The 27,072-nt window shown below is 44.8% G+C and overlaps 1 protein-coding gene across 2 annotated transcripts in view; it reads right to left on the bottom strand.

Annotated features, from left to right (window-relative positions):
* Positions 1–16,963, bottom strand: part of SELENON (selenoprotein N) — a 55,235-nt gene extending 38,272 nt beyond the window's left edge. Inside the window, exon 1 of one of the 2 annotated variants that reach the window (XM_061597585.1) lies at positions 16,609–16,963. In XM_061597585.1, coding sequence (XP_061453569.1) covers positions 16,609–16,821 — 213 coding nt within the window. In that variant the 5' untranslated portion in view covers positions 16,822–16,963. The remainder of the gene's footprint in view (positions 1–16,608) is intronic. The other variant, XM_061597586.1, reaches the window with a different exon arrangement.
* Positions 16,964–27,072: the final 10,109 nt, after the last annotated feature.

Here is a 27,072-nt window from a genome sequence, read left to right as displayed (position 1 = left end):
GCTCAGAGGCAGCCAACATGGGGCCCACTATATGTTGTTGGACTACAACTCTCATCAGCCCCAGCCAGCATGGTAATAGTTAGGGATGACGGGAGTTGGAGTCCATTACAATCTGGAAGCCACCACATTAGCTGTGTTTGGACTAGGAGAGAAGGATCCAAGGAATGCTGATGTCTCAGCAAAGCCAGCGGAGTGGCCCTGCTTCCCTTTTCTCCCTCTTGGTCAAATCCAGCAGGGTTCTTACATTCTTCTGTTGGCTAGTTAAGACTCTTAGGGTAGAGACAAGCTTACTGTTGTTCCAGTTCCAGTGCATCTCCACCTCTCTTTTCTGAAAACAGGGGCACACAATGCTAGTCAAACCCTGCCCCTTTTTACTGTAAAACCTGGCGGGATCAGCTTGAGTGCGTTTTTTTAAGTTCAAAGAGATTTCACAACTGATTGGCAGATCAACACAATCTCCCTCCAGGTGTGGCCAATGGAAATGCTTTGCGATAGACGACTAGTGTGCTCACAGCCTTAGAGTATGCACTGGCTCCCTGCATGGCTGGGGCCAATCCTGGCTCACAGGAATCAGCCTTTATTTTGCAAGAAGAGAAGTATGAAAGTCTTTTTTCTTTTTAAGGAAGCCTACCTAAATAATTCACACCTAGTCTGTGAGTCAAGGAGCAGCCCTGTCATGAAAATCACACCCGACTCCCCAGAAATGGTCAGGGAGTTGTCCACAAGTACCTCGCAGACCTGCGTTTGACTCAGTGCTGGTTAGTGAACCATGGAGTTCTATTTATGCTCCTCTAACAGCATGGACTCATGTAACCAACCCAGTGCATGAACCTTGAAGGTTATGGTCACATATCACATATCATTCTAAAACGTGCCAGGGAGCACTTCCAAATCCAAATTAAGGCTATGCTCACACTGCAAATGCAAAAGGTGCAGCAGTCTGGGCACATCTTTGACCTCTTTGGATCCCTTGGTTCCAGTGCTCATGGTATGGTGACAATTCCTACATGGCAATAAAACACGACAGCCTAAAGCCACAGAGGTGAAAAAAAGAGTAACTAAAGCATATCAAGATGCTTGTAAGCAGAAGTAATTGTGAGGGCATCAAGTCAGAAATCCCAGCCGTGTCTGTTTCAATACTGTTGTCTAACCACTCAGAGGAAGAAGTGTACTGTACTCAGAGTGCCTTAAATTCTAGAGCAGCAGTTCCCAGACTTCCCCCCCATGGACCACTTGAAAATTGCTGATTGTTTTGTCAGAGAATGATTTTTCTGCCTGTTGTAGCAATTGTAATGCACTGTGCTACATGCTGTACAATATTTAATTGTATTTTATTGCTTTTTTATTTTTTATATTGTATTTTATTGTATTGCAATTTCCATTCCAAAGAATTCAAACTGTAATACCATGAAATACAATAAATAAATTGTACGATAAATACAAGTAATAAAATGCAATTAAAAATCAAAATGAATATTTAATATGGGCATGCCGTTGACCACCTGAACGAAGCTCGTGGACCATTGATGGTCTACTGACCACAGTTTGGGAACAGTTTTTCCAGTCAGAGGGCAACATTTGCTTCTGGGCAACTTTCCAGGGGCCACATACTAGTGGTGAGCAGGGCCACAGGCAAAAGTGGGCGGAGCAATTAATGTAAATATCACCTTGGCGCAGTCGGCTAGTTTCTGCACACACTCGCACACCCCTCTCTATCCTCCATCCAGACAAGTAAGAGGCATGATCAGAGTGTAAGGACACATTCCAGCCAGGCAAAAACACTCCAAGGGAGTAAAAATCAGAGCTGGGAAGGGGCAGAGCCAGAGGACAGTCCCAAGGGCTAGACAGCAAGGCCTAGAGCAGCCTTTCCCAACCTTTGGGTACCCAGATATTGTTGGGCTCCCTCTGCCATCAGCCACAGCCAGCAAGACCAATGGTCAGGAATGACAGGAATGCACTTCCGGGAAGGGTGACTTAGCCTGTGCCTGCTTTTGAGACGGGCTCCTGCCTCAAAAGAAGCTTATTCAGATATATCAGTCAGTTTTTTCTTTTTTTTTGACTGATTAAACTTCTCCCGGGTAGGGAGAAACGAAGAGATTAACCTCAAAGCCTATTTTTGTTGGGACGACCAGATCTCATTAATTTATGGGACGAGGTCCAGCCGACGAAGGTGGGACGGATTTTTAACAGCAAGCTCTATCTGATAAAGCGAACGTTCACCTTATCTTCTAAGAGAGAACGCACTAACAGGCAAGCACCCTTCTTTCTATATTTTTCTTTTACTTGACTTAAATTGTTGCTGTTTAAAAGAGATTTGCCAGATTGATCAGTTTTTGACATCTCACTGGGGAGCCATAACTTCTCTCTGCTACGCACTAATTAATAGCTTATCTCTGTTTTTGTTGCAAAAAGCTGTCCTGGATTTGCATTCTAAAGATATACACAGAAGAGGGATTTCTATTCCAGATTTTTATTTTGAAAAATATTATACTGTTTTGAGACTACTCTCTTTTTGGTCTATTTTATTTTGACGAATCTGTTTCTTGACGATTGCCATTAATTGTTTCGATCCTGGGAACTGCATTTTGTTTACTTAACTATTGGAGAGATAAGGCTGTCTGCTCTGTTTATACTGTGATGTCACCAAGTTTGGAGTATTAACCCAATTGTTGCTGAAATAAGAAGTGGTTTTCCTATATTTTTCTTTTAAAATGGCAATTAAGAAAGTGGCTGAAAATCTGGAAATAACTATGTTTCAGAAAATAATGGATGAGATTGAGATAATGAAAATTGAATTGAGTAAAATGAAGCAGGAGATTAAAGATATAAGGGTCCCTGTGAGAGAGGTGACCCTGGAAGGGGTCCCTGTGAGAGAGGAGACCCCGGAGATTGGAACAGGGGTCCCTGTGAGAGAGGTGACCCTGGAGACTGGAATAGGGGTCCCTGTGAGAGAGGAGATCCCGGAGATTGGAACCAACGTGGAACAGGAACAAGATTTGGAGTCTATGGACTTTAGAAATAAAATCTATTGTTTGGAACTCAATGTTATCTCTGAAGAAATGAATGAAGATTCTAGAGATAAAGTTATCAATGGCATGGATAATCTTCTGGACTGGAATGATGTGATGGAGCCCAATATAGAGAAAATCTATGGAATTAACTGCAGCCATGTGACAATGGAAAAACTTTTAAGAGATGACCCAGTGTATTTTGAAAAAAAGAACAGAGATATGATTTTACAGCAGTATTTCAGCAACCTATTCAGAATGGATGGCAAGAAAATATTTGGGATAGAGGTAATCCCCATCAGACTCTTACTATATGACTATGGCTTTGACAGCAAGATTATTATGGAATACTGATAATGGAAGATTGGATATTGAAATTACTGGACTTAACAAGACTACTGAAGATGGAAGATGGAAAATGGAACTAATAGAGATAATAGAACAATGGCTACTGAAATTATTGAACCTAACAGATTCTGATGTGATGGATTAATTGAAATGTTTATTTTGACTATGGTTATGACAATAAGATTATCATAATTAGTAATGAGATGGATTAATCGATATGCTTATCTGGAAAAAAAATTGATAGATATATTTCTTAAAGAATTGAAACCTCTCTTTGACTTTTTGTGGAAAGAATAAAGTAATGTTTATGAGATTTGATGATTAAGTAAGATAACTACTGGAGGAAAGTGATTTTATAATATGACTTAAGAGACAGGATTGTTATATATTATAGACTTATAACTGATTTGATCTTTGAGAAATGGGAAGTCAATATTTTACTCTTTATTTTTTATTTTTGTTTTTTTTTTTCTTTTTTTCTTTTTGTTTAACTATTTTTGATTTTGTTTTTTGTCTTTGAATGTTTTATGATTTTGTCTTGTATGTTTTATGAAAATCTGAATAAAAATTATTGAAAAAAAAAAAAAAAAAAAAAAAAAGGAATGACAGGAATGGTAGTCCAGCAACATCCGGGGACTCAATGGTTGGGAAAAACTGGCCTAGAGGATCACATTCATTGCCTTCCCCCCCTCTCCAAGCCCTGAGATTCTCCAACCCCTATTCTAGAAGGAGCTCTGCAAAGACGCAAGGTGAGGTGACACCATTAAGGGAGACAGGCTGATTTAACACATGGGGCACAGTCTGTTTGAATGTTCTACCATGCAGGATAACATCGCTGTGGCTTGTGCCCTGGGTTAATTAGTGCGCGTGTATGGAGACTGCTATTTGGATTTTCTGCTACAGCAAACATCTAGTGACAGCCCTCCTTTATACTCCTTCACTCTTTGAACAGCAAATTAAAATACTCTTTAAGAGGAGAAGCTGCTGTTAATTGTATTTAGACTGCTGTCACTTTATTTTCTGTGAACTGCTTTGAACACAATGTATTTGTGGAAAACGTAGTACGTATATAAATAAACAGGCGATGACTATAGGAACATAGCAAGCTGCCGTATCAAGTCAGACCATTAACTTGCTGTTGTCTACACTGAGTAGCAGCAGTTCTCCAGGGTTTCACAGAGGAGTCTATTTGGAGGTGAAGGGGATTGAACTTGGGACCTTCTGCATATGTTTTACCACTGAGCTACAGCCCTTCCCCATAAAATGCACACAGAAAATCTCCTACACTGGAAGCTGCCTTGTATTGAATCAGACCATTGGCCCACCTAGCAGAGTATTGTTTATACTGAATGGCTCCAGATCTTCAGAGTTTCAAGCAAGGGACCTTTCCTGGCACTCCCTGGAGATGCCAGGGATCGAATCTGGGTTCTTTTGCATACTTACAAAACACGGGCTCTACCACTGAGCTCCGGCCCTTCCTCAATGCCTAGTTATTTTCCACTATGCATTTTCCAGACCACAACATTTCTAATTCTTGAACCCAAGAAACCCAAGCTGTTTACTGACTTGGGTAAACTGAAGATCATCTGCATCCCCTTTGACCCAACCATTTATGACGATTAGAAAATGGGGAGGGTTTTAAGCACTAGGACTAGTGTAAGACAGCCAAGGAGGAGGGGAAGTGGTAGAGTGAGGAAACCATTTCCTCCCAACTCACCAAAAGCCTAACGTAATAATAATAATAATAATAATTAAAAAAAAAACTTTATTTTTACCCTGCCCTTTTCCAATAGGACTCAGAGCGGCTTACAACTAAAAACAACATCATTAAAACATACAGAATATATTATTAAAAAAGAATTAAACTATAAGGGAAAATTAAAAACTATAAGATATAGGTTAAAACAGCGAACAATTTAAAATAATAAAACCATATAATATGATCACCAAGCCTATAAGACATTAATCCTGGTCGTTCTCTGTCCCAAATGCCCACTGAAATAAAACAGTCTTTACTTGTCGCCGAAAAGACGGCAAGGAGGGAGCTGATCGTACCTCACTCGGGAGGGAGTTCCACAACCTAGGGGCGACCACCGAAAAGGCCCTATCTCGTGTCCACGTCAAATATGCTTGCGAAGGTGTAGGGAGCACAAGAAGGGCCTCACCTAAAGATCTCAAGTCCCGGGCAGGTTCATGTAGGGAGATACGATCTGTCAAATAGTCTGGACCTGAGCCGTATAGGGCTTTGTAGGTCAAAACCAGCACTTTGAATTGTGACCGGAAACAAATTGGCAGCCAGTGGAGCTGTTGTAACAGGGGAGTTGTATGGTCCCTGTAACCAGCCCCAGTTAGTACTCTGGCTGCAGCTCTTTGTACCAATTTAAGTTTCCGAACAGTCTTCAAAGGCAGCCCCACGTAGAGCGCGTTACAATAGTCTAAGCGGGATGTAACCAAGGCATGCATCACCCTGGTCAGATCAGGCAGGTCCAGGAATGGGCGCAGCTGGCGCACCAGTTTTAATTGGGCAAATGCGCTCCTGGATACTGCAGCAATCTGGGCCTCCACATTCAAAACTGAGTCCAGGAGTACACCCAAACTGCGAACCTGAGACTTCAGGGGGAGTGCGACCCCATCCAGTACTGGTTGAACCCCTATTCCCTGATCTGCCCTCCGACTGACCAGGAGTACCTCTGTTTTGTCAGGATTTAATCTCAACTTGTTTACCCTCATCCAGTCCATCACTGATGCCAGGCACTGGTTTAGGGTCTGTACGGCTTCCTTGGCTTCAGGTGGAAAAGAGAAATAGAGTTGAGTGTCATCAGCATACTGATGGCACCGAACACCAAAACCCCGGACAACCTCTTCCAGCAGTTTCATGTAGATGTTAAATAATATGGGGGACAAAACAGAACACTGAGGGACCCCATAGGACAATGGCCAAGGGGTCGAGCAGGAGCCCCCAGTACCACCTTCTGGGTTCGATCCTCCAGGAAGGATTGGAGCCACTGTAAAACAGTGCCCCCAAGTCCCATCTCGGCAAGGCGGCCCAGAAGGATACCATGATCGATGGTATCGAAAGCCGCTGAGAGGTCTAGTAGAACCAGCAGAGACACACTCCCCCCATCCAGTTCTCTGCGTAGGTCATCCACCAAGGCGACCAAAGCCGTCTCTGTCCCATAGCCAGGTCTGAAACCAGATTGAAATGGATCTAGATAATCCGTATCATCCAGGAATCTCTGGAGTTGGGCGACCACCACACGTTCTATTATCTTGCTTAAAAATGGAATATTGGAGACTGGCCGGTAGTTACCCAATAAAGAGAGATCAAGGGAGGGCTTTTTCAGCAGTGGTCTTATAACTGCCTCCTTTAAGCATGATGGAATTCTGCCTTGTTGTAAAGAGGCATTAACTATTCCCCTGATCCAATCGACCAGTCCCCCTTTGGTACTTCTAATGAGCCAGGAAGGGCAAGGGTCCAATACACACGTAGTGGCGCGCGCTGCTCCAAGGCTCTTGTCCACATCCTCGGGTAGAACAAGTTGAAAGGAATCCATTTTAATTGGACAAACAGGCACCGAAGTTACATCCTCAGAGACTGTATCAATTTTAGCGTCCAAATCACAGCGAATCTGAGCGACTTTGTCCGCAAAGTGCCGTGCAAATTCTTGACAGCGGACTGCTGAGTGGTCAGAATTACCTTCACGGGGGCTAGTAGTTAAAAGCCCCCTAACCACTTGAAACAGTTCCGCTGGACGGTTCCCAGCAGACGCAATGGAGGCTGAGAAGAAAGATTTCTTCTTAGCCTGTACTGCCTCGGAGTAGGCCTTCAAGTAGGCTCTAGCCCGCGATCGGTCAGATTCGCTCCAAGTTTTCCGCCAACGTCGCTCTAGTCCCCGTCTGACACATTTCATCACCACCAGCTCCTTGGAAAACCATGGAGCTGGTTTGGTTCAACTCCGAAAGAGGGGACGCTCGGGAGCGATCGTGTCCACCGCCCTGGTCATTTCCTTATTCCAAAGATCAACCAGGGCTTCGACAGGATCGCCTGCCAAGGCAACAGGGAAATCTCCAAGAGCCATCAGGAAGCCATCCGGATCCATCAGCCTTTTGGGACGGACCATTCTAATCGGTCCCCCACCCCTGCAGAGGCTCTGAGTCCCAGTGAGTCTAAACCCAACCAGGTAGTGATCTGTCCATGACAACGGAACCACCGTAAGTTCTTCCACACCCAGATCACCGTCATCCCGACCAACACAGAAAACAAGGTCAAGGGTGTGACCAGCAATATGAGTGGGGCCAGACACTACTTGGGACAGACCCATGGTTGTCATGGAGGCCATGAAGTCCTGAGCCACTCCCAACAGAGCAGTCTCAGCATGGATATTGAAGTCACCCAGTACCACAAGCCGAGGGGACTCCAATACCAACCCCGAGACTACCCCGGCTAGCTCAGGTAGGGAGACTGTGGAGCAGCGGGGTGGACGGTACACCAACAGAATCCCTATTCTGTCCAGGCCACCTAACTTCAGGTACACACACTCGAAACCTGAGAACTGCGGGAGAGGACACCTGGTCAGGGGGATAGTATCACGATAGACCACTGCGGCCCCAGCTCCCCATCCCCCAGGTCTCGGCTGGTGTTGTACTGAGAAACCAGGAGGACAAAGCTGGGAGAGATTAACCCCCCCAGGTTCATCCAACCAGGTTTCCGTGACACAGGCCAGGTCAGCATGCTTATCGAGGATCAAATCCTGAATGAGCATCGATTTTCCATTCACCAACCTGGCATTCACCAGCAGCAGTTTTAACCCAGGGGCACTGTCACCAAAGGCATCCAGATTGTTTGAACGGGAAGACAGCTTGGGGGTTATCAACAGTCGGTTACACTTTACCCTCCCATGATAACATGGCTGTCTCCCAACTTCGTATCTCCCTCTGCCTTCAACAACATTAATGGCAACCCCTTGGATTCCCTCCTTCACCCCATAGATCGCCTCCTTTGCTATGTGTAGCAAATCCTCGGACTGGGGTACTTTATGTCAGATTGTGGAATTATTCGCGTTATCAAGGGAAGCAAGGGTGCCATCAATATGGCCGATGGAAATTGGGAGAGATCTGAGTTGGATTGAAGTATTCAACCGTGTACTGGAGGCATTAGGAGAAATGATGGGAGGGCTTTGCGAAGTAGGGCCACCGTAAACTCTCATTTTGTCCTGGCTCCTAGTGGGGGAACCTATAGTCTCCTGGAACTGTTCAAGATCGAGAGAGAAACTTCCCTTCACTGTATCATGGGCAGGAGAACCCAGAAAGTTCAATATAAGATGCTGATCAGCTACGGGGTTGATTTCCGCCTGGATAACCAACTTAGAGTCTTTGGTAGGTTGGAATAAAGTAAAGAGCCGAGATCTGAGGGAGTCCAGTCTCGAAATTATATTCTCTTGAGCTTGAACAGGTAGGGCCCCAAAAGACTCAAAAAGATCATTTTCTTCCACAACAAATGACTCATCTGCCAGTACTGTATTCAGCGGTTCTGAAAGATGTGGAACGAAAGTTGCAACTTGATCATACTCCGCGTTGATAGGGGCTTCTATCTCATTGTGGACAGATGCAGACCTCTCCTCGGGTAAGGCCACGACACATAGTGAAGATTTAACCTTGGACTTGGGAGGAGATAAGTAGGCGTTCCTGTTAGGAAGCAGAGGCATAGGTGGGGCCACGTTATCAAAAACTCTGTGAACCCCAATGTTGTTAAAGTTCAGGACGCCTCTGCACGCAAGCAATTTCTTGGCTATTTGAGCCTCCTTAAAACATACCTTTACTTGGGACGTAGCACCGAAGTTGGGCAAATAATTTACATGTTCCAAGTCCTCCACCAACAAGTTTTTTATAGAGATGTTCCTCAAAAAATTGGTTAGGAGGAGTTTGCATTGAAACTGCGAGCTAAAACTTCTAGGTTTAGGGAGATTGGTTAGAATCAGAGTTTTGTTATTAAGAATCAAATTCCAAAATTTAGCTTTAAACTCCTTCGCCTTAACCACAAACCCCACTGGGGGAATGGGCGGGGTTAAGGTTCCATTTTCAGAAATAATGTCCACAGTTGGAAGGGGGGACAGGTCTGACGAATCCATTTTAATTTGATCCAGATTCTGAATCACTTCCTTTCTATCGGTGCTAGTCTTTTTTGGGGGCACTTCATCAGAGCTCTCATTAAGATGCCTGAACAGTTTGCCATACTGCATTTTTTTATATTTTAGAGGCTTTGAATTTTTGATATTTTTGCTTTTCTTTACTTCTGGGTTTTTACTGTTGTTGTTTTCCTTACATTCCTTTGCCAGGACTTTAGGGGCACGTGGCCTGACGTCATTAGGACAGGCTGTCACAGTGACAGTTGCTTTAGTCTTATCCTCACTAGATTGCCAAATTCTCATCAGGTAATTGGACTAAAATTTTCATTGTAATTTCAGCAATTGTTGTTAATAAACTGTTGCTTCTGTCCAGATATACCTTAATGAGGTCAATTTCCCTCATGATAGAGGCCACTCATAGATTAAAGATGGCTGAAGTTGATTTGTAGTCTCCAGAAAAGAATTGGCAGACTTAAACAGTGAGGCGCTGGTTTGACGCGCCAACTGTACCATGGGGGAGGAGGATAGGGGCCCATAGGGTTCAGTCATTGCAACATTAGATACCCTAGCCGGTGATTTTGGTCTTGAAGTCTCTGCTTGAAGAATTTCATAAGCCAAAGATGGAGTATTGTCTTTCTCCTTTAACTCAGGAGCTACAGATATCCTATCAAGTGACCAGTCATGGCTCAAGTTAGAATTTCCCTCTGCATTCTTTTCACATTGTCTCTCTGTGAAGAACTGAGGGATTTTCACTTGCAGTTCCAATCCCTGCGAAGGACTGTCCTGGGGAAGAGGGGGAATCCCCAGAGCTTTATAGCCAGTTCTTGTGAGCACCATGGTCTATTCGAGGGGCATTGTATATGAGAGGCTGAGGCTGCTAGTTATTTCTTGTGAAATTAAAGGGGCCGCTAAGAGAGGACTGGGATCCGTTCTAACTCTTATTTTCTTTTCTTTCTTGACTTGTGACCTTGGTTATATTTAGCTCTCCAGCCAGCTACTTACAGATTCCGACAGCACAAAAATACAGCTGCAGTTATTAATAGTTGTTAATAGTGGCTTTTTAACAGCAGAGCTATAAATCCAATCATCCAGATGTAAGGAAATTCTTTGCCTACAGGAGCAGCCTCTCAAATAGCCCATTCCAACTTCTTAGCATTTAGCAGGGCAACTCCTAGCACTTAGCATTCAGCTGGGCATAATCCATTCAGAAATTTCTGCTGCACAATCCGCACTGATAGAAATGGAAGAAGTTCTGTGCTTCTAACACATGGTTGGGATGCATTATTAAATAACAGTTCCAGTTAACGTTCTTGCTCCAGCTTCCATGAGTCATAGCAGGGTGAAGTTCTCCAAGGATTATGTCCACAGCGTGCATTCTTTCAAGCTAAGCTCACTGCTATTGTGATGGCTCAAAAACTTACTTTATTCAGGCTGTTTTGAGGATATTAGAGTGCCCAGGCCAATCCCCTACAGACAGCAAATTGGAGAGACTGCACACCAACAAGTCCATTACTAAGCTGGTGCAGGATTGGCTGGGGACGGTTCATGCAAGTCGAGTTTCTCTTGGCCACCCTACCCATCTTCCCTGCAGGGAAGGCAGGCAGGCAGGCAATCGTCTCTTCCCAGTGCAATAAGGTTTCTTCCCTCTGCAGTTCAAGCTGCAGTGATTTGGTGCTGCCTACAACACCATTATTGTTCCCACCGCTCCCAAACCCGCTGATTTCACATCTGCTGCCTGCCAGCCTAAAAGGATGCTAATGCTGCCTAGAAGGTGCTGCTCTTGTCAATTACAGTCAGGAAAGCACTCAAGTGCCTTGTAGGGCAGGTGCAGGGCTACAACCAGGCAGAAAAAAAGCAAAAACAAGCGGGCAATGGACATGAAGACTGGATTCAGAACTGTTGGCTGCCAAAGGCATAGCTAGAAACCTAGCAGGGACCCTGACACCACTAGGTATTTGGGACCAGGACATCACATCACTGGCATTGGATCAAGGCTATTGCCAAGTGCAATAAAGAACACATCTTGGGTGTTTTTTAATTACTTGAAAAGACCTTTTGAGATAACACAAAAGTTGTTATATTTATAAAATATATCCAGGACCTCCTTTGTTGATTCATACAATCAAGCATCTGTCTTGCGCCGTGATGTTCAAACTTCTGCTAAGTGTAGGATTTTCCACAGGTGTGGATACTGACTCTTCAAAACATTTACTGCAAAATCCTTCCACTGTCCAAAGAAAGGCAAGTACCAGGACCTAAAGCAGGTGTGGGGAATTTTTGGCCCTCTAGATGTTGCTGAACTACAACTCCATCAGTCCCACCAAGCATGGCCAATGGCCAGGGATGACTGGAGTTGTAGTCCAGCAACATTTGGAGGGCCAAAGATTCTCCACACCTGACCTAGAACTTGCCATCTTATCATAGAGTCTTAAATCCATCTAACGAAGATTCATCCTCCTTACTGTATGTCAAAAATGCTCCTAGTAATCTGAATCTGACTATATCTGGGTCTACCGGTCGCCAGCAGGGCTGCAACTTCTAAACAGTTTCATTGGAATTTCAGACAACTAAGGCTTTCAATGATTCATTGGTGGGTGGGTGTAATTATAATAGGTGATGTGCAGCTATAATACACAGAGTGTTGCAGATGTTTTTTGGAAATCTCTGCAGCATGAGAAGAAACCTTTCAGGACACACCAACCCTAGCCATTTTGGGGAGGTGTTAGATCTGCATCAGCTGCTATCCAGTGTGGATCCAACCCCTACAGCCCAAGCTGTAGCTATCTTCAGCCCAAGCGTAGTTTCCTGCCTCCTCCATCTCCAGCACAGCAGGCAGGATGGAACCATCACTGAGAGCCAATGTCATGGCCAATATTGGCACACCGTATCAGCAATGCCACAAGGGCCAGCATTAGGGTGCAGCATCGCAGAGCGCCTGCTGAGGCCCACAACCATACAGAGGCCCCACTTCTGCTCCCTCAACCTTGTAGTCCAAAGGGTGAGGAATCTGTGGCCCTCCAGATGTTGCTGGTCTACAACTTCCATCATTCCCGGCCATTAGCCATGCTTTCCAGGGCTTATGGCAGCTGTAGTTCAACAACAACTGGAGCAGCCTTTCCCAATCTTTGAGTTCCCAGATGTTGCTGGACTACAATTCCCATCACTCCTGACCACTTGCCATCCTGGCTGGAGCTGATGCGAGTTGCAATTCAACAACCTCTGGGGACCCAACGGTTACGAAAGGGTGATCTGGAGGCTCACAGGTTCCCCACACGTGTTGTAGTCACACTCTATTCACCTTTCTGCTCCAAGCATGCAAACAATGACCAGAGCAGGAGATGGAGCATCCTCCATTAGATGCCTCGCATTCTCCTTCTGGCTGCTTGTGTGAAATGGTCCCAAAGGAAGGAAGGCAAGTGAATGGATGACAGTAATGGTGGTAAGGAGGAAAGGTGTCCACTCATGGAGAAAAAAAGCCCACTGAGGGCATCTTGTCTAAGGTCCCCCCAAATCCTAGAGCTGGCCCTGCTGCCACATTGTCCCTCCTCCTAATAAGGCAGCAGGAAAAAAACATGGAAAAAGAAGCCTGGAGCTGAGAGAGACATGTCCCCTGTTCTTCCAGTCTGCATTACCAAACATCAAAGAATACAGCAGTTTCTGGCAGAAGCTGAAAATCTCAGCTCTCCTTTGAAAGTACATTACTTGCTCTTGGGGCTATGCTCCCTACTGACAGAGCAAATGGCCATACTTTCTGGCCTTTTCTACACTGCAAACATATTGATTTGTTCATACTTGCGTGATGGTCTCCTGCAAAGAATCTTGGGAATCATCATTTGGTGAGGGTGCTCATATTAAAGATCCCAAGCACCCTCCAGGAAATTTAAATCGTAGGGATTTGAGGTGTGCAGAGGCTAATAAAACCAGTTTAACTCTGTAATGTGGGCATGCCAGGATGGTGGACAGAGATACCCTGGGCAAGGAGAAGATAGAACTCTACTCCTCAGTGGTCATGTAAACAAACACAACAGAATTAAGATATGAGTCCAGCCTTGATCTTAGGCCGCATCTGCAGTAGACATTTAAAACAGTCACGGCTTCCCGAAAAGAATCCTGGGAACTATAGTTTGTTAAAGATGCTGAGAGGTGTTAGGAGCCCCTTATTCCCCTCATAGAGCTACAGTTCTCGGAATGGTTTAACAATCAATCCTTCTTCCAAGGGAATTCTGGGAATTGTAGCTCCATGGGGGGAATAGGGGTCTCCTAACTTCTCTTAGGACTCGTAAACTACAGTTCCCACTAATCTTTGGGGGCAGCCATGACTATTTAAAGTGGTACAATACTGCTTTAAATGTATAGTGCAAACAGGGCCTTAGGACTCATCTACACAGTGGTTTACTGTGTGTTTGGTGCTACTCACATCTCCTTTTAATTTGCATGGTTCCAGCTGCTCTCCTCTGTTCTGCTGGCCTTTTTAATATTGCTGTAAATGGTGTCATTTTTCTTTTCCCCCTAACTTGTGCGCAAAAGTATAAAACTGCTCACAGATTTGTATTTCAGGTGTATCATACCAGTGAAACTACAAATAATCGCAGTTCCAGGTTGTTCTTTTTTTTTTTAATGGAACCTACTGCAGCTGGTAGAACAAACTGAGCATGCTCAGTTGCCAAGCAACCAGAAGGAGTGGAAATGTTAAATTAGAGGGTGTGATCATTAGGAAACTGCATGATTAATCCTTCCCCTCAGCGAGAACAGAAAACACAGTCTGTGATTTCAAATCCCCGCTCATGTCTCCTGGGCGTCAAGGGCCAGCTAAGGAAAAACCCCACAGTGAGTGAGTCAGGGGTTATATGCCCTGCCACCTGTGCAGCCGTGGGCAAGCTGCAGAGTCCCAAGGAGCCCAGTTGCCCCCCAGCTGGCAGTTGCAGACAAGGAAGGGGCTGGCTTGTGCAGCTGTGGCAAGCTGATCAGGCCCTAAGCCAGCTGGGGAAGACTAGTCTCAGAGGGAGACAATGGTAAACCCCCTCTGAATACTGCTTACCATGAAAACCTTATTTGTAGGGTTGCCCTAAGTTGGGATCGACTTGAAGGCAGTTCATTTCATTTTCAGTATGAAGTAATGCTCCCATGTGGATAAGCCCTTGGTGTAAAAAAAAAAAAGCTTACCATGTGACCTATGTTACTCTTTCAGTCTTGAAGAAAAGAACCACCAGGTTTTGTAATGTTTCCCTGGTTACCTAAAATTGATGCTTATTCATCGAAAGGCATTCTAGAATATCCAAGAACAGGAAAGAGCTCTGCTGGATCAGACCAAGGGCCCATCCAATCCCGCATTCTGTTCCCAGTGGCCATCCAGATGCCCATGGGAAGTCCTCAAGGAGAACGTGAACTCTTTCTCAGTGGCTCATACTCAGAGGCATGCCTCTGGTCCTGCAGGTAATATATACCCATCATGACTTGTAACCACCAATATGTTTTCACAGGATTGTGATACCTCTAGAGGGGGAGTAGCATGTTGTGATGGATTGCTATTCTTACAATTTGTGTGAAAGTTATGGCAGAAAGACGCCTTCCTGTATAATCCCTGTGGAAAGATCCAACACTAATTCTGCCGATCCAATGCTATGTGTGCTGCCAACGCTTCCTGTGGCTGTACAAGAGTTGTTGCTCCTTTACTGTTTTGTTTTTATTGTATTTTTATTTGTGTTTTTAACAATGTTGCAAGTCGCTGAAGACCTTTGGGTAACAAACGACTAGCAAATCTAATAAATAACAACAACAACTGCTTATGTTCATGTGAACACAACTTGAGAAAGCTTACCAAGGAGTCAGCGCTATTAAAAACCTTTCCCACATTAAATAGACACTTTACACCACCAGCTTCTCCACAGCCATAATGAGACCAAACCTACAGAATCACTAAGATCCCTTCAAGTCTGTTGGAACCCAGACCTGTCATATTTCCCATCAGCAAGAGCACGCTCCTTACTTGTGATTCCCAGCAACTGGTCCTCTGAGGCATACAATGTTTTTAAAACTTTTTTTAAAAAGTTGTTTTTTAAAGATGTTTTAATATATTTTAAAGTCTGTTTTTATGAAATTTACAGTGTTTTTGTTTGCTGCCCTGGGCTCCTACTGGGAGGAAGGGCAGGATATTAAATGAACAAATAAATAAACAATGCCTGTGACAGCGAAAGTAGTACATAGCCATTGTCACTTGTAACCATTGATAGCCTTATTTTCTCTCTCTCTCTCGTTTTTCCTTAGCAAATACCTTTTCCCAGACCCCATGGGGTCATCAAGCCTGCTCCAGCCCCACTAACTTCCCCTTACCCTAATAACTATTGATTATGCACAAAAGAGCCCTACTGGATCAAGGCCTGCACCTCCTTCCCCATAACCTGTTTAAAGCCACCTAAAGCCTGCAACCATCACCATATATCGTGGCTGCGAATTCCGTAGCTTAAGAACGCACTGGGTAAAGAAATTCTTGTCTGTCCTGAATCTCCCACCATCCCGCTTCATGGGATGCCTAAGCCTTAAGGAAGATATGCCATGAAGCCAGTCTCAGCACTGTAGCTGCTAACTGCTACTCGAAGTACACCTACAGCACAAAACGTCTCCTCGGAAGCACGTCCTACTGAATTAAGCGGCGCTTGCTCCCCAGTAAAAATGCACGGACAATTTGCAAACCTTAGGCTGCGTGCGATCCTATGCACACAAGGGAGTGAAATCCCACTGAATTCAACAGGACGTTTCTGCGTAGACAGTGGTAGGATTGAACTTGCTGGGGTGCAATCCTGTACACCCTTTACCGGGAGACTCATGGGGCTTCCTTCTGAATAGGCAAGTCTAGGGTTGAAGTGAACGGTTTAAATGCACGAAACCCCGCCGGCTCCCTTCAGCGCTCCTAGTCCGGCGTCTCTCCAAGTCTCCGGCTCTCGACAGCCCCGAACTTTTGCCCGCCAACTTCTCCGCCTCCTGGGTCCAACCAAGCACCACCAACCCCACTGATCCTCCCCTTCTTTGCCCCACAACACCCCCTAAATGACCTCCAACTTCCACTCAGAAACTCAGCCCCCCCCCGCGAAGCTGCCCGCTCAAAGGCGGCTCCCTCCCCCTGCCGGTACCTGCCGCCGGGCCACCTCCGAGTCCCGATAGTATTTCGCGGCCAGTAGGGCCGCCAGCACGGCTAAGACCAGGCCCAGGCGGGACCGCCGAGGAGGCGGCGGCGGCAGCGGGCGTCGGGAACCGCCGGCCTGGTGGTCGGCTTCGCTGGACGACGACGCTTCGGGCGGAGAGACTTCGGGGGCCCCGTTGCGTCCCTCTTCTCCCCCGGCCATCGCCTGACGCCGCCGCCGCCGCCGCCGCCTCTGGGAGGCCTGGCTTCCCTCGTTCGCTCCCGCCGCCTCGTGTAGCTTCGCCAGGCTGAGGAGGCGCCAGAGAGGCAGAGCCGCGGCCCACAAACTGCGAGGCCTTCTAGTTCTCGTTATGGTCGCTACTATTACTGCTACTACTACTACTGCTAATACTAATAATTTATTACAATGCCGCCTTCACCTGCGTTATTGTCGCTTATAATGATGATGATGCTACTCCTACTATTACTGTGATTAATAGTAATTAATATTAATATGATAATCAACATTAAAACAATAACATTTAATAATTTTTGTCTTCAATTCTCTGCACACATGATGTGGGAGTGTCACACTCAGTACAATTGGCCATACTTCAGGGTAAACATGCATAGGATCGTCTGCACAACATATTTATTCCTCCAAGCCCACCAGTACCTCCGTCTTGTATGTGCGTCATACCATTTTGGCTATATAAGAATCTACACTTGGAGAAATGAGTTTGCTGGTAGTATGTATGTTGCATAGCGTGCAATCCCATGCATGCTTACTCCAAAGTAAGTAAGGGAGGCTGACTCCCAAGTCAGTCAGTCAATTAAACAAGATAGTCCCAGCACCGAGACTTAGAATCTAAAAAAGCACAACACATAAGGAGAAAGGGAATAGTTCTTATAATGACTGGTCAGCAGAGAAACAGTTCAGGGGTAGGAGGTACCTTGATGGAGCTGTTCTTCTAGCAAAGCAGAGAGAATGAGTCCTGATTCCCATTTCTCCCATAGAGGCAGCCTGACAGAATGTACAGCCAAGGTGTGCAACCAGAGCTGCATTCATTGGGGGGCTCTACATGTAGACATGTATACACTCAAACGCACACACCCTTCCCACTCTTACATAATCATGCACACAGGCAGGCAGGGGAAAGATGTGCAATGGGATCTCGGAGATCCCATGGGGCATCCTTCCCCACTGGCTAGCCAATTGGTGTTGGGAAGAGCTCCAGAGATGGCAGTGATGGCTGGTGCCCATTGGGACTGGTAGGGTGGTAGACAGGGAGCCCAACAGTAGATGAAGCCAGAGCCAACAACAGGCACAGCCAACTAGTTTTGTCCCCATTTTCTCCTTGCCAACCCTAAGACTAAGGAGGAAGAAGCGGACAGGCAACCCTTGGACTGGTTTTAAGTAAGAAGGCAGGCAGGGTGGGGGAGTGGAGAAAACGTTTTGGGGGAGGGGCTCAGCAGAGTGCAAAGGCCCTGCATGGGGCACCTGCGGCCTGCAGGTCACAGGTTGCCCAGCTGTGGTGTATAAGTTTGCATTGTAAGCCTGACAGTCCTACATGCTTACCTGGGGACAAACAATTACAGCAGAGATGGGGAACCCACTGTGACTCTCCAGAAATTGATGGACTACAACTCCCATCACCCCTCCCTATTGGCCATGCTAGGACTGATGGGAGTTGGCCACAGGTTCCCCATCCCTGACACAGGATCTGGCAACACAGTGCACACTACTGGATCAGACCAAAGGTCTGGTCTAGCATCTTTCTCACAATGGCCGTCCAGGTGCCTCCTGGAAGCAGGGCATGAAGGCAATAACTCCTGCCACCACCCAATTGTCCCCAATTAACTGGAATTAGTGGCATCCTGCCTCTGAACATAGAGGTTTTATTGATGGCCAATGGCTGTTGATTACGTTATGCTGTAATAAATTTGTGAATCTTTAAGATGCCACAACTCTTCGCTGTTTAGGTGAATGAGGCCCTTCTTTTTGTCTGCCCTGAATCTACTGCCCATCAAGTTTATGTGATGACCCTGAGTTAAGTTACGGAAGAGGGAGAAAAAATATTTCTATTTCTTTTTCCACATTATGCAAAATTTTATAAATGTCCGTGTCCCCTTATTTGCCTACCCCTAAAATGCCCCAAGTGCTTTGCCTCATCTCATTAGGCAGGTGCTCCAGACCCCTGGATCATTTGGTTGGCCCCTTTCTGCACCTTCTCCAACTCCACAGCAGCCTTTTTGAAGTGCAGCAACCAGAACTATACTGTAACACAGTATTCCAGGTGTGAGGAACCTTTAGTCCTCCAGGTGTTGTTGACCTACAACTCCCATCAGCCACAGCAACGTGGCCAGTGGCCAGGATTGATGGAAGTTGTAGTTCAGCAACATCTGGACGCCAATGGTTCCCCACACCTGCAATATTCCAATCGCAGTTGCTCTGTAGATTTGTATATAACATTATGATATTGGCTGTTTTCTTTTCAACCCATTGCCTAATGACTCCTAACATGGAACTCACCTTTTTCACAGCGGGTCAACATTTTCACTGAGCTATCCACCACAACCCAGTTCATATCCCAAAGGTGTATAAACTGCCCTGGGAGTTCCTGTTGTAGGGCAGTAGTGCCATTTCTAAAATGAAAATGAATATATGTGGTTAAGATTTTTTGTTCCAATATGCATGAGTTTGCACTTACATTGGACCTCATTTGTCCAAGTCATCCTGTTGGGAGAGATTCTTTTGCAGCTCTTTACAGTCCACTTGTGTTTTCATTTGTGTCTGGTCTCCCACGCTCATAGCAGATAACAATCACAGTTCTGTTGAGAATGTGTGGAGTTCACTATTAACCATTCTGATCATATTCAGTGTCTCATCATTTCCCAAAACTTGTATTTTCTCCCATGAGGAAAACTGCAGCTATTGCATGTCTGTTGGATAAACTCAAAGGGTGTCTATTGAAAAAAAAAAGGTGGCAACTATAAGGGGCAATCAGAACAAGGATTTAGGGATCAAAAACAAGCATGAAGGGCTAGACAAGATTATGAGTCTGGTCAGAGCACAAAGGAACTCCTCCTGATTCAGTGGGCACAATATTTTACCAGCTTTCCCCAACCCGGTGCCCTTCAGATGCTTTGGACTACAACTCACTGCTAGCTGAGGCTGATGGGAGTTGTAGTCCAAAACATCTGGTGGGTTCCAGGTTGGGAAACGCTGGGCTAGCCACTTGAAGAAGCCCCTCACAGGATGGCTTTTAGCTTCAGAGGTTTTCCTGGGGCTGTATCTAGTGTTAGTTCTACTCAGAGTATACCCACTGAAAAAGAAATTACTAACTTAAGTCCATTAATTTAAATGGGTCTACTCTAAAATAGGTCTGTTTTTCAACTGCAACCCACAATAAGGACTAGCAACTTGTGTATTTCCCCCCAAATAATTAAAATTGTGTTTCTCATCTTGTGCTCTCTATTTTTTTTTTCATGTGTGGCAAATTTGTCCCTTCTGAGGTATACTGCTACCAGCATGGAATGGCACCAGAGACTATTGGGAGAATTATTATTATTATTACATTTATCACCTGCCATTCACCAGCAGGCCCCAGGGCTGACTACAACAGTTTAAAATTCAATACTTAACACAATTAAAACAAATTTCAATCACAAAAGTTACTTTTTTGAACTACAACTCCCATCAGCCCAATCCAGTGGCCATGCCGGCTGGGGCTGATGGGATTTGTAGTTCAAAAAAGTAACTTTTCCAAGCTCTGGGTATAGGGTGGTCCTGAAAACTTACAGCTCAAATGTCAAAGGCCGGGGGAAAGAGGTGTGGCTTCAGCATTCACTGAAAACTGCACACTGAAAGTGCCAGATGCATCTCTTTGGGGAGGAAATTTCAATGGTCAGCAGTATCTTATCCTGTGGATTGCCCTACGTTCAGTTGTCTATGAAGCCATCTGGACCCTCCCCATTTTGAACAGAGAGACTTAAAAAAAAGGGTTGTTGAATTTAAGGGAAAAGAATTAAAAGCCGTTCAAGATGCATATCCCAGCCATGTAGCAGAATTTGTTTTATAGCTGACAGTAAGCCTAGTTATCTCCTAATATCCACGAAGGTCCATAGAGTGGCTGAGAATCTCTTATAAGTAAGGATTCCTCTGGATGTAGCCAGATTTATGATCAGTCCCTAAGTTCAAAACCAATAAAGACACCATGGTACCTTAAAGACAGACAGATTTATTGTGGCATAAGCAGCCGTTGCACCAGAGCAGAGACGGGGAACCTGTGGCCCCCTAGAGATTGCTGGCATGCAACTCCTGTCGTCCCCGACAATTATCCATGTTAGCTAGGGATGATGAGAGTTACAGTCTAGCAGCATCTGGAAGGCCACAGATTCCCCATCCCTGAAGAAGCAGGGATGAACACAATCAAGTCCTGTGGACGTTGTTCCCTTTTAGTTCACGTTACATAAATATGTACGTTATTATTCACTTATTTATTAAAAAATTAAACCCCATTTTTCCCCTCCACAAAGGAGTCGCTCATCACAGCTTACAGGTATATATATATATATATATATATATATATATATATATATATATACACACACACCTTTTCAGTAGTTTCAGTAGTTTGTTAAAGCAGCACTGTATGAAGATTCTGAAGGGGGTATTTAGATGGATTTTTAGCACAATCTGACTACAACTGGCCAGAGCAGAACATTACTCAGAAGGTGATCACTCCAGAGAAAAATGCTCAGGGTCACTCTAGACGGGTGGCTTTTTACAGGTGTCTTCTGCAACATGCTCTTGGCACAATAACAGAGCATTAGTGGTGGATGCCTAGTGGGCCATCTGCACATCATTCCAACTTATTAGTTGTTCTGTGACGCTTCCCCAGTGTTACCACATTACCGCTGTCAGGAGGAGCTGCAGTACAACAAAAGCAGGACAAACAAATTTGTGGTATGTAAATTATGGGATTTCAGCAGGAAGATACAGGATATGCACTGACTGGAAATGAAGCAGTATGACTGCCCTCAAAACGTTTCCAGGTGCAAACATATTGAAAGTGGGATCACATGTGACTGCTCCAATACCACCATGAGCACAAATAATTGTGATTGCTCAATAAAAAGGATGTCTGGAGGGGTCCTTAATCTAATAAATGTCTATATGCCAGAACATAAGAAGTAGCCCCGCAGGATCAGGCCAGTGGCCCATCTAGTCCAACATCCTGTTCTCACAGGGGCCAACCAGATGCCTGCGGGAAGCCCACAAGCAGGACCTGAGCACAACAGCACTCCCCCGCCCTTGTTATTTCCAGCAATAGAGGGCATCCTGCCTCCAACAGTGGAGGTAGAATATAGCCATCGTTGCCTGGTAGTCATTAATAGATAGCCGTACCCTCCAGGCTGCTGTTAAAGTAGGGCTAGTAAAAAAAGAAGCAGCTACCAGTGTTGCATATTGCATCTTTCAACTGCAAATTTGGGGATTCACATAATGAGACGGGCCGTGTGAGTGAACTGGCCGAAACACAAAAAGCAAAGATCCATATTTTAAAAAATCATTGGTCAACCCATTACTTTTATTGGGACCAACCAAAATGTCACAAAAGTGTGGCAAGCTTTTGAATTCTACAGAACTCTTCATCAGGTAAGGATGTTACAGAAAGGGGCGGGGAGAGACATGATAATAATCAGGAAAAATACAAAACAAAAAGTACAAATATGAGGCTGATGTAGGAGCCATGAAGTCAGCTTGTCAGCTCCATGGTGGAGATTATAGGTTGAATATGCTCAGTAGTGGCTGGTGCCCTTTGGGACTAGTGGGGTGAAAAGCAGGGAGCCCCACAGTAGGTGAAGCCAGCGTGGAGCCAATTAATTCAAGTTTTGTCTCTCATCTCTCATCTCATTTGTCTCTCCCTGCCGTTTTCTACAAGGGCAGAACTGAGACTAAGGAAAAGGAAGCTGAGAGCCTCTGGACTGATTGTACAGGAAGGCAGACAGGTGTGGGCTGGATGAGGGCAGACTCAGGTAGGTGAGGCAGCGCCCCATTCAGCCTAATGGACCAGCCTCCATCGCAGGTGCCATAGATAGCAGGTTATAGACCTATTCTTCTTCTTATTGTTGTTGTTATTGTTATTGCTGTTATTGTTATTCCACCCTTCCTCGCAGTGCCCACCCTGGTCAGCAAACAAAAACACCGAAAGCGCTTTAAAACATATTAAAACAAAACATCTTTAAAAACGCCTTTTGTCATTGTGCTGGTCATACACACAAGATCACACTGTTCCAAGCCTTGGGAAGGATTTTCTGCAAAGATCTATAAATTCACAGCCACAATTTTCCCTGCTGGTACAGAGTCAGGCACATTGTTTTCATAGACAAAGTCACAGTATTTCCATCTGATCCTGCACATCTTCCAGAGTAGTGTATACACCAATTGGACCTTTCCAGTTGGTTTGATGAGTAAACAAAGCACTAGGGTTGTTATTATTATTAATTATCTGCCCCTCACCCTAATGTCCCAGGGCAAGTTACATCAGTTTAAAATATATCATTAAAACAATTAAAAACTACTTAAAATCATAACATGACAAAAGATAGGGTTGGTCCTAAAAATATACATCCCAGGTGTCACGTTGGATACAATCTGAGTTGTATCTAATGCAGCACTGAGTAAGTAGTTCCATCAGGATTTCTGCTTGCCCAATGGAACTTTTTCCCCTTCTCCTTCCCGTGCACATCCCCTAAATCTGTTTTAGGAGTTTCGCCAACCCTCCAGAGCAGATTTGGGGACGGCACGTGGGGAGGGGAGAAAGTCCTGTTGCACTAGTGGTAATCCTTGCCCTGACAGGACAAGTTGGCTGAATACCACCCCAAAGATTCAGGATGAAGGCACAATGGCTGTTCCCCATCTTTGAGAAATTACCAGTCCTGAAGAAACACATTCACTTTTGCAGCAAAAACCAGTATGAATGATTCAACCTGTATAATCTCCCCAGTGGCCAGAACAGGGCATTTTAAAAGGAATTGTTACTGGGTGTCCATTTTTTTTTAATTCAAATGGCTTGCTGCACATGGAAGCCTCTCTACCATGTACAAGCCCTGACCTTTGGACTGAGACAAAAGTGGTTAAAACTAAAAAAAAAGGGGGTGGGTGGGGAGTGAACGCAGCCTTTCAAATGCATTTACACAAGTTACTAGCCCAGCAAAATTCTTACTAGCCTGCCCACCTACCAGTAAATATGTGAATTAAAAAGCAAATTAAATTAAAAACTGCTGCTTATGATCCACACACTGCTATAGTAGAATTCTTACTATAAAGAAGGAACCAAGATACAAAGAACTAGACGTCACAGTGTACAGGGAGAGAAACTTTGTTAAGAAGTTTTTCAGAAAGACTTGTGGTTTGTAATAACCCAAGAATTATTGTGTAATGTGTCCCTAGATTCTACTCAATTTTCTATCTCTATTCAATTTCGCTAAAATTTCATACCTCTAGTCAGAGTTTCAATGGCTTCCAATCCAAATTTGAGTTCTTGGTTCATTGATTAAATTTCATGTGTCCATTTGCATCCAGTCCACTGAATGTCCAAAAGCTAGGACTTGGTGGCCACTTGGATACACAACTATTACTTAAAAATGCCTTGGGTAGAGAGTGTGGTGTAGTGGTTAGAGTGGACTAGAACTGGGGAGACCTAGGTTCAAATCTCCACCTTTCCATGAAGCTCACTGAGTGACCTTGGGTGCATAATGCTCCCTTAGTCCACAACTAGCCAACACAGTCTCCCCTGCAAGAGGTGGCTGGACTACAACTCTCATCAACCCTGACTGTTGTCATGTTGCAGGCTGATGGGAGTTCGACTCAAAAACTTTCTGGAAGGCACTAGGTTGGCTACCTCTGCTTAGGCTTACCTACCTCACAAGATTGTTGGGATGATAAATTGGGGGAGAATTGTGTATGCTGCCTTGAGCTCCTTGGAAGTGGGATATAAAGAAAATACGTTGCCCTCTCTTTCTTTTATTCAGTATTTCTGCTCTGGGCTTTTCTCAGTAACCTGCAAACAATAAATAGTTAAATTTTCAGAAGTAGCTTGGTATGTACAGAAAAGCCCTTGTGCTGTATGTCCACCTGATGGTTGCAAGTTACTACTTGACTCTCTTCCAGCAGCTTTGCAGCTGGTACACTTAACATGGGCCTCATTTTAAACCAAATCATAGAGTTTCAGAGTTATAAGGGATCTTGGTGGTCATCTAGTCCAACCCTATACTCAGTGGATATGCTATAAAGCCAAGCTCTGCAAGGATCCACTCCCCCCCTCCCAAATCTTGGTGGACACATTTGCCCTGTTCACACTTGTACAATTTACCTGGAGGAGCAGCCATCACTTCTTCATCCCAGAATCCTAGGCATGTAACCAGATATCTGTCGCACCTGCTATAATGCTTTACACCAGGGATGGGGAACCTGTGCTCCTCCAGGTATTGGTGGACTACAACTTCCACCATCCCTGACCATTGGCCAAGCTGGCTGCCAGGGCTGATGGGCCTTGGGAGTCCAACAGTATTTGGAGGGCTACCCATATCCCACCTCTGCTGTACCCATAGAAGGTCCCAGGTTCAGTCCCCAATGGCACCTCCAGTTGGCCTGCGACGGAACCCTGCCTGAAACCCTAGAGAGCTGCTGTCTGTCATTGTAGGTGATCCTGAGCCAGTTGTACCAATGCCCTGACTCTGTATAAGCAGTTTCCTGTGTTCCTATTTAATTACACAAGGGACTCTTGAATGTGGCTGTTTCTGACACTGAGCTGAAAGGTTTGTTTCCAGCCAGCCTTTGATTAATTTCCTTCCGTTACTCCTAGTGATTACACTCCTTTTACATCACCTTTCCAAACAATCCCTCCCCATCCTCGATGCTTACACTCCTCAGGTCCTTCCACATGAATATCACATCCCTCCTTAGCTAGCTGTTTGGCCAAGCGATACGTGTTAAGTTCTTTTAATCTTCCCCCATAAATCACTGTCATCCAACCCCACGTTGTGTTGCACACAAGACTTATGCTGCCCATGAAATTATCTGTCTGATCAAGGAGATTTAGGGTGGTTTCTCTGCTGCTTTGATGTGTATGTGTGTGCGTGCACACGCGCACACACACTAACTACTGGAGGCTGATCCATTAGGCCCCACCAAACCGCAGTCTGCTCTTAGCCGGCCCTCATCTCCCAGCCTTCTTGCTTACATCCAGGGCAGGGGGTGGCATTGTGTCGGCTTCCTCTTCTTTAGTCTCAGTATTGCCCCTGTAGAACTCAGTAGGGAGGAAGGGAGGATAATGGAGGAGGAAAAAACAGGAATTAGCTGGCTCTGCCTATCATTGGTCTGGACCCACCTACTGTTGGGCTCCCTGCCTTCCGCCCCACCAGTCCCTATCTATCTATCTATCTATCTATCTATCTATCTATCTATCTATCTATCTATCTATCTATCTATCTATCTATCTATCTATCTATCTATCTATCTATCTATCTATCTATCTATCTATCTATCTATCTGTCTGTCTGTCTGTCTGTCTGTCTGTCTAATCTCAGATAGATAGGAGCCCAGGGTGGCAATGGGCACCAGCCACCCCTACTAACACCACCAAACGTTTTTTTGAAACTGGGTGACCTTGGGCCAGTCACTGTCTCTCAGCCTAGCCTACTTCACAGGGTTGTTGTAAGGTTAAAATGGAGACGGCGAGAACCATGTACGCCACCTTGAGCTCCTTGGAGGAAAAGTGGGATATAAAAGCAACAATAAAGAAATAAATGCAGTTGCACCATAGCTTTGTATAACAGCATTATGATACTGGCAAGTTTAGACAGTTTTATTATTTTCATCTCCTCTCCTCATGAAAAGGGACAAGGCCTTCCTTGTGGTGGCACTTTTTTCCCTTTCTTTTTTTGAATTCTGTCACTGGGGAGATTAGCCATGTTCCAAAAGTGATTATATATATATAAAAAAGCAAGCTTTTAATGCTTAACTGTCTGCTGCTGAGGAATAATTATATTGGAGACGTTTTTATTGCTGCTATTTTGTAATCTCTTTTGTCTTGTTTCACATTTTAAGGAATTATTGTTGCATTTGTTTAGGCTTTATTCCAGATTAGCGTCTTTGGATGTATTTATACAGAAAAGCAAGATATAAATGAATACATTATTATGATTGTTTCACAACTCCCTGTAACAGAATCCAAATAGCTCTTGCTGCACAATATGAAAACTGAATAACCATTGCACTGGTTGTTTGTTTAAATGGCACAGTGGAAAAAATTAATAGTGGGCATTCAAAGCTTTCCTGGAAATGTTGTGCCACACTGTTACAGGCGCAACAGTTGTCAACTTTCATGACATCTACAGGTTGGGCCACCTCTCCTCCATAACACTTCTCCTCATATGGCTTCTGCAACTGGTAGAGTTCTTCCACCTT

The sequence above is a fragment of the Rhineura floridana genome, chromosome 15 (assembly GCF_030035675.1).
Source record: "Rhineura floridana isolate rRhiFlo1 chromosome 15, rRhiFlo1.hap2, whole genome shotgun sequence".
In the NCBI taxonomy this organism is placed as follows: Eukaryota; Metazoa; Chordata; class Lepidosauria; order Squamata; family Rhineuridae; genus Rhineura; species Rhineura floridana.
This window is presented reverse-complemented; position numbering and strand designations above follow the sequence as displayed.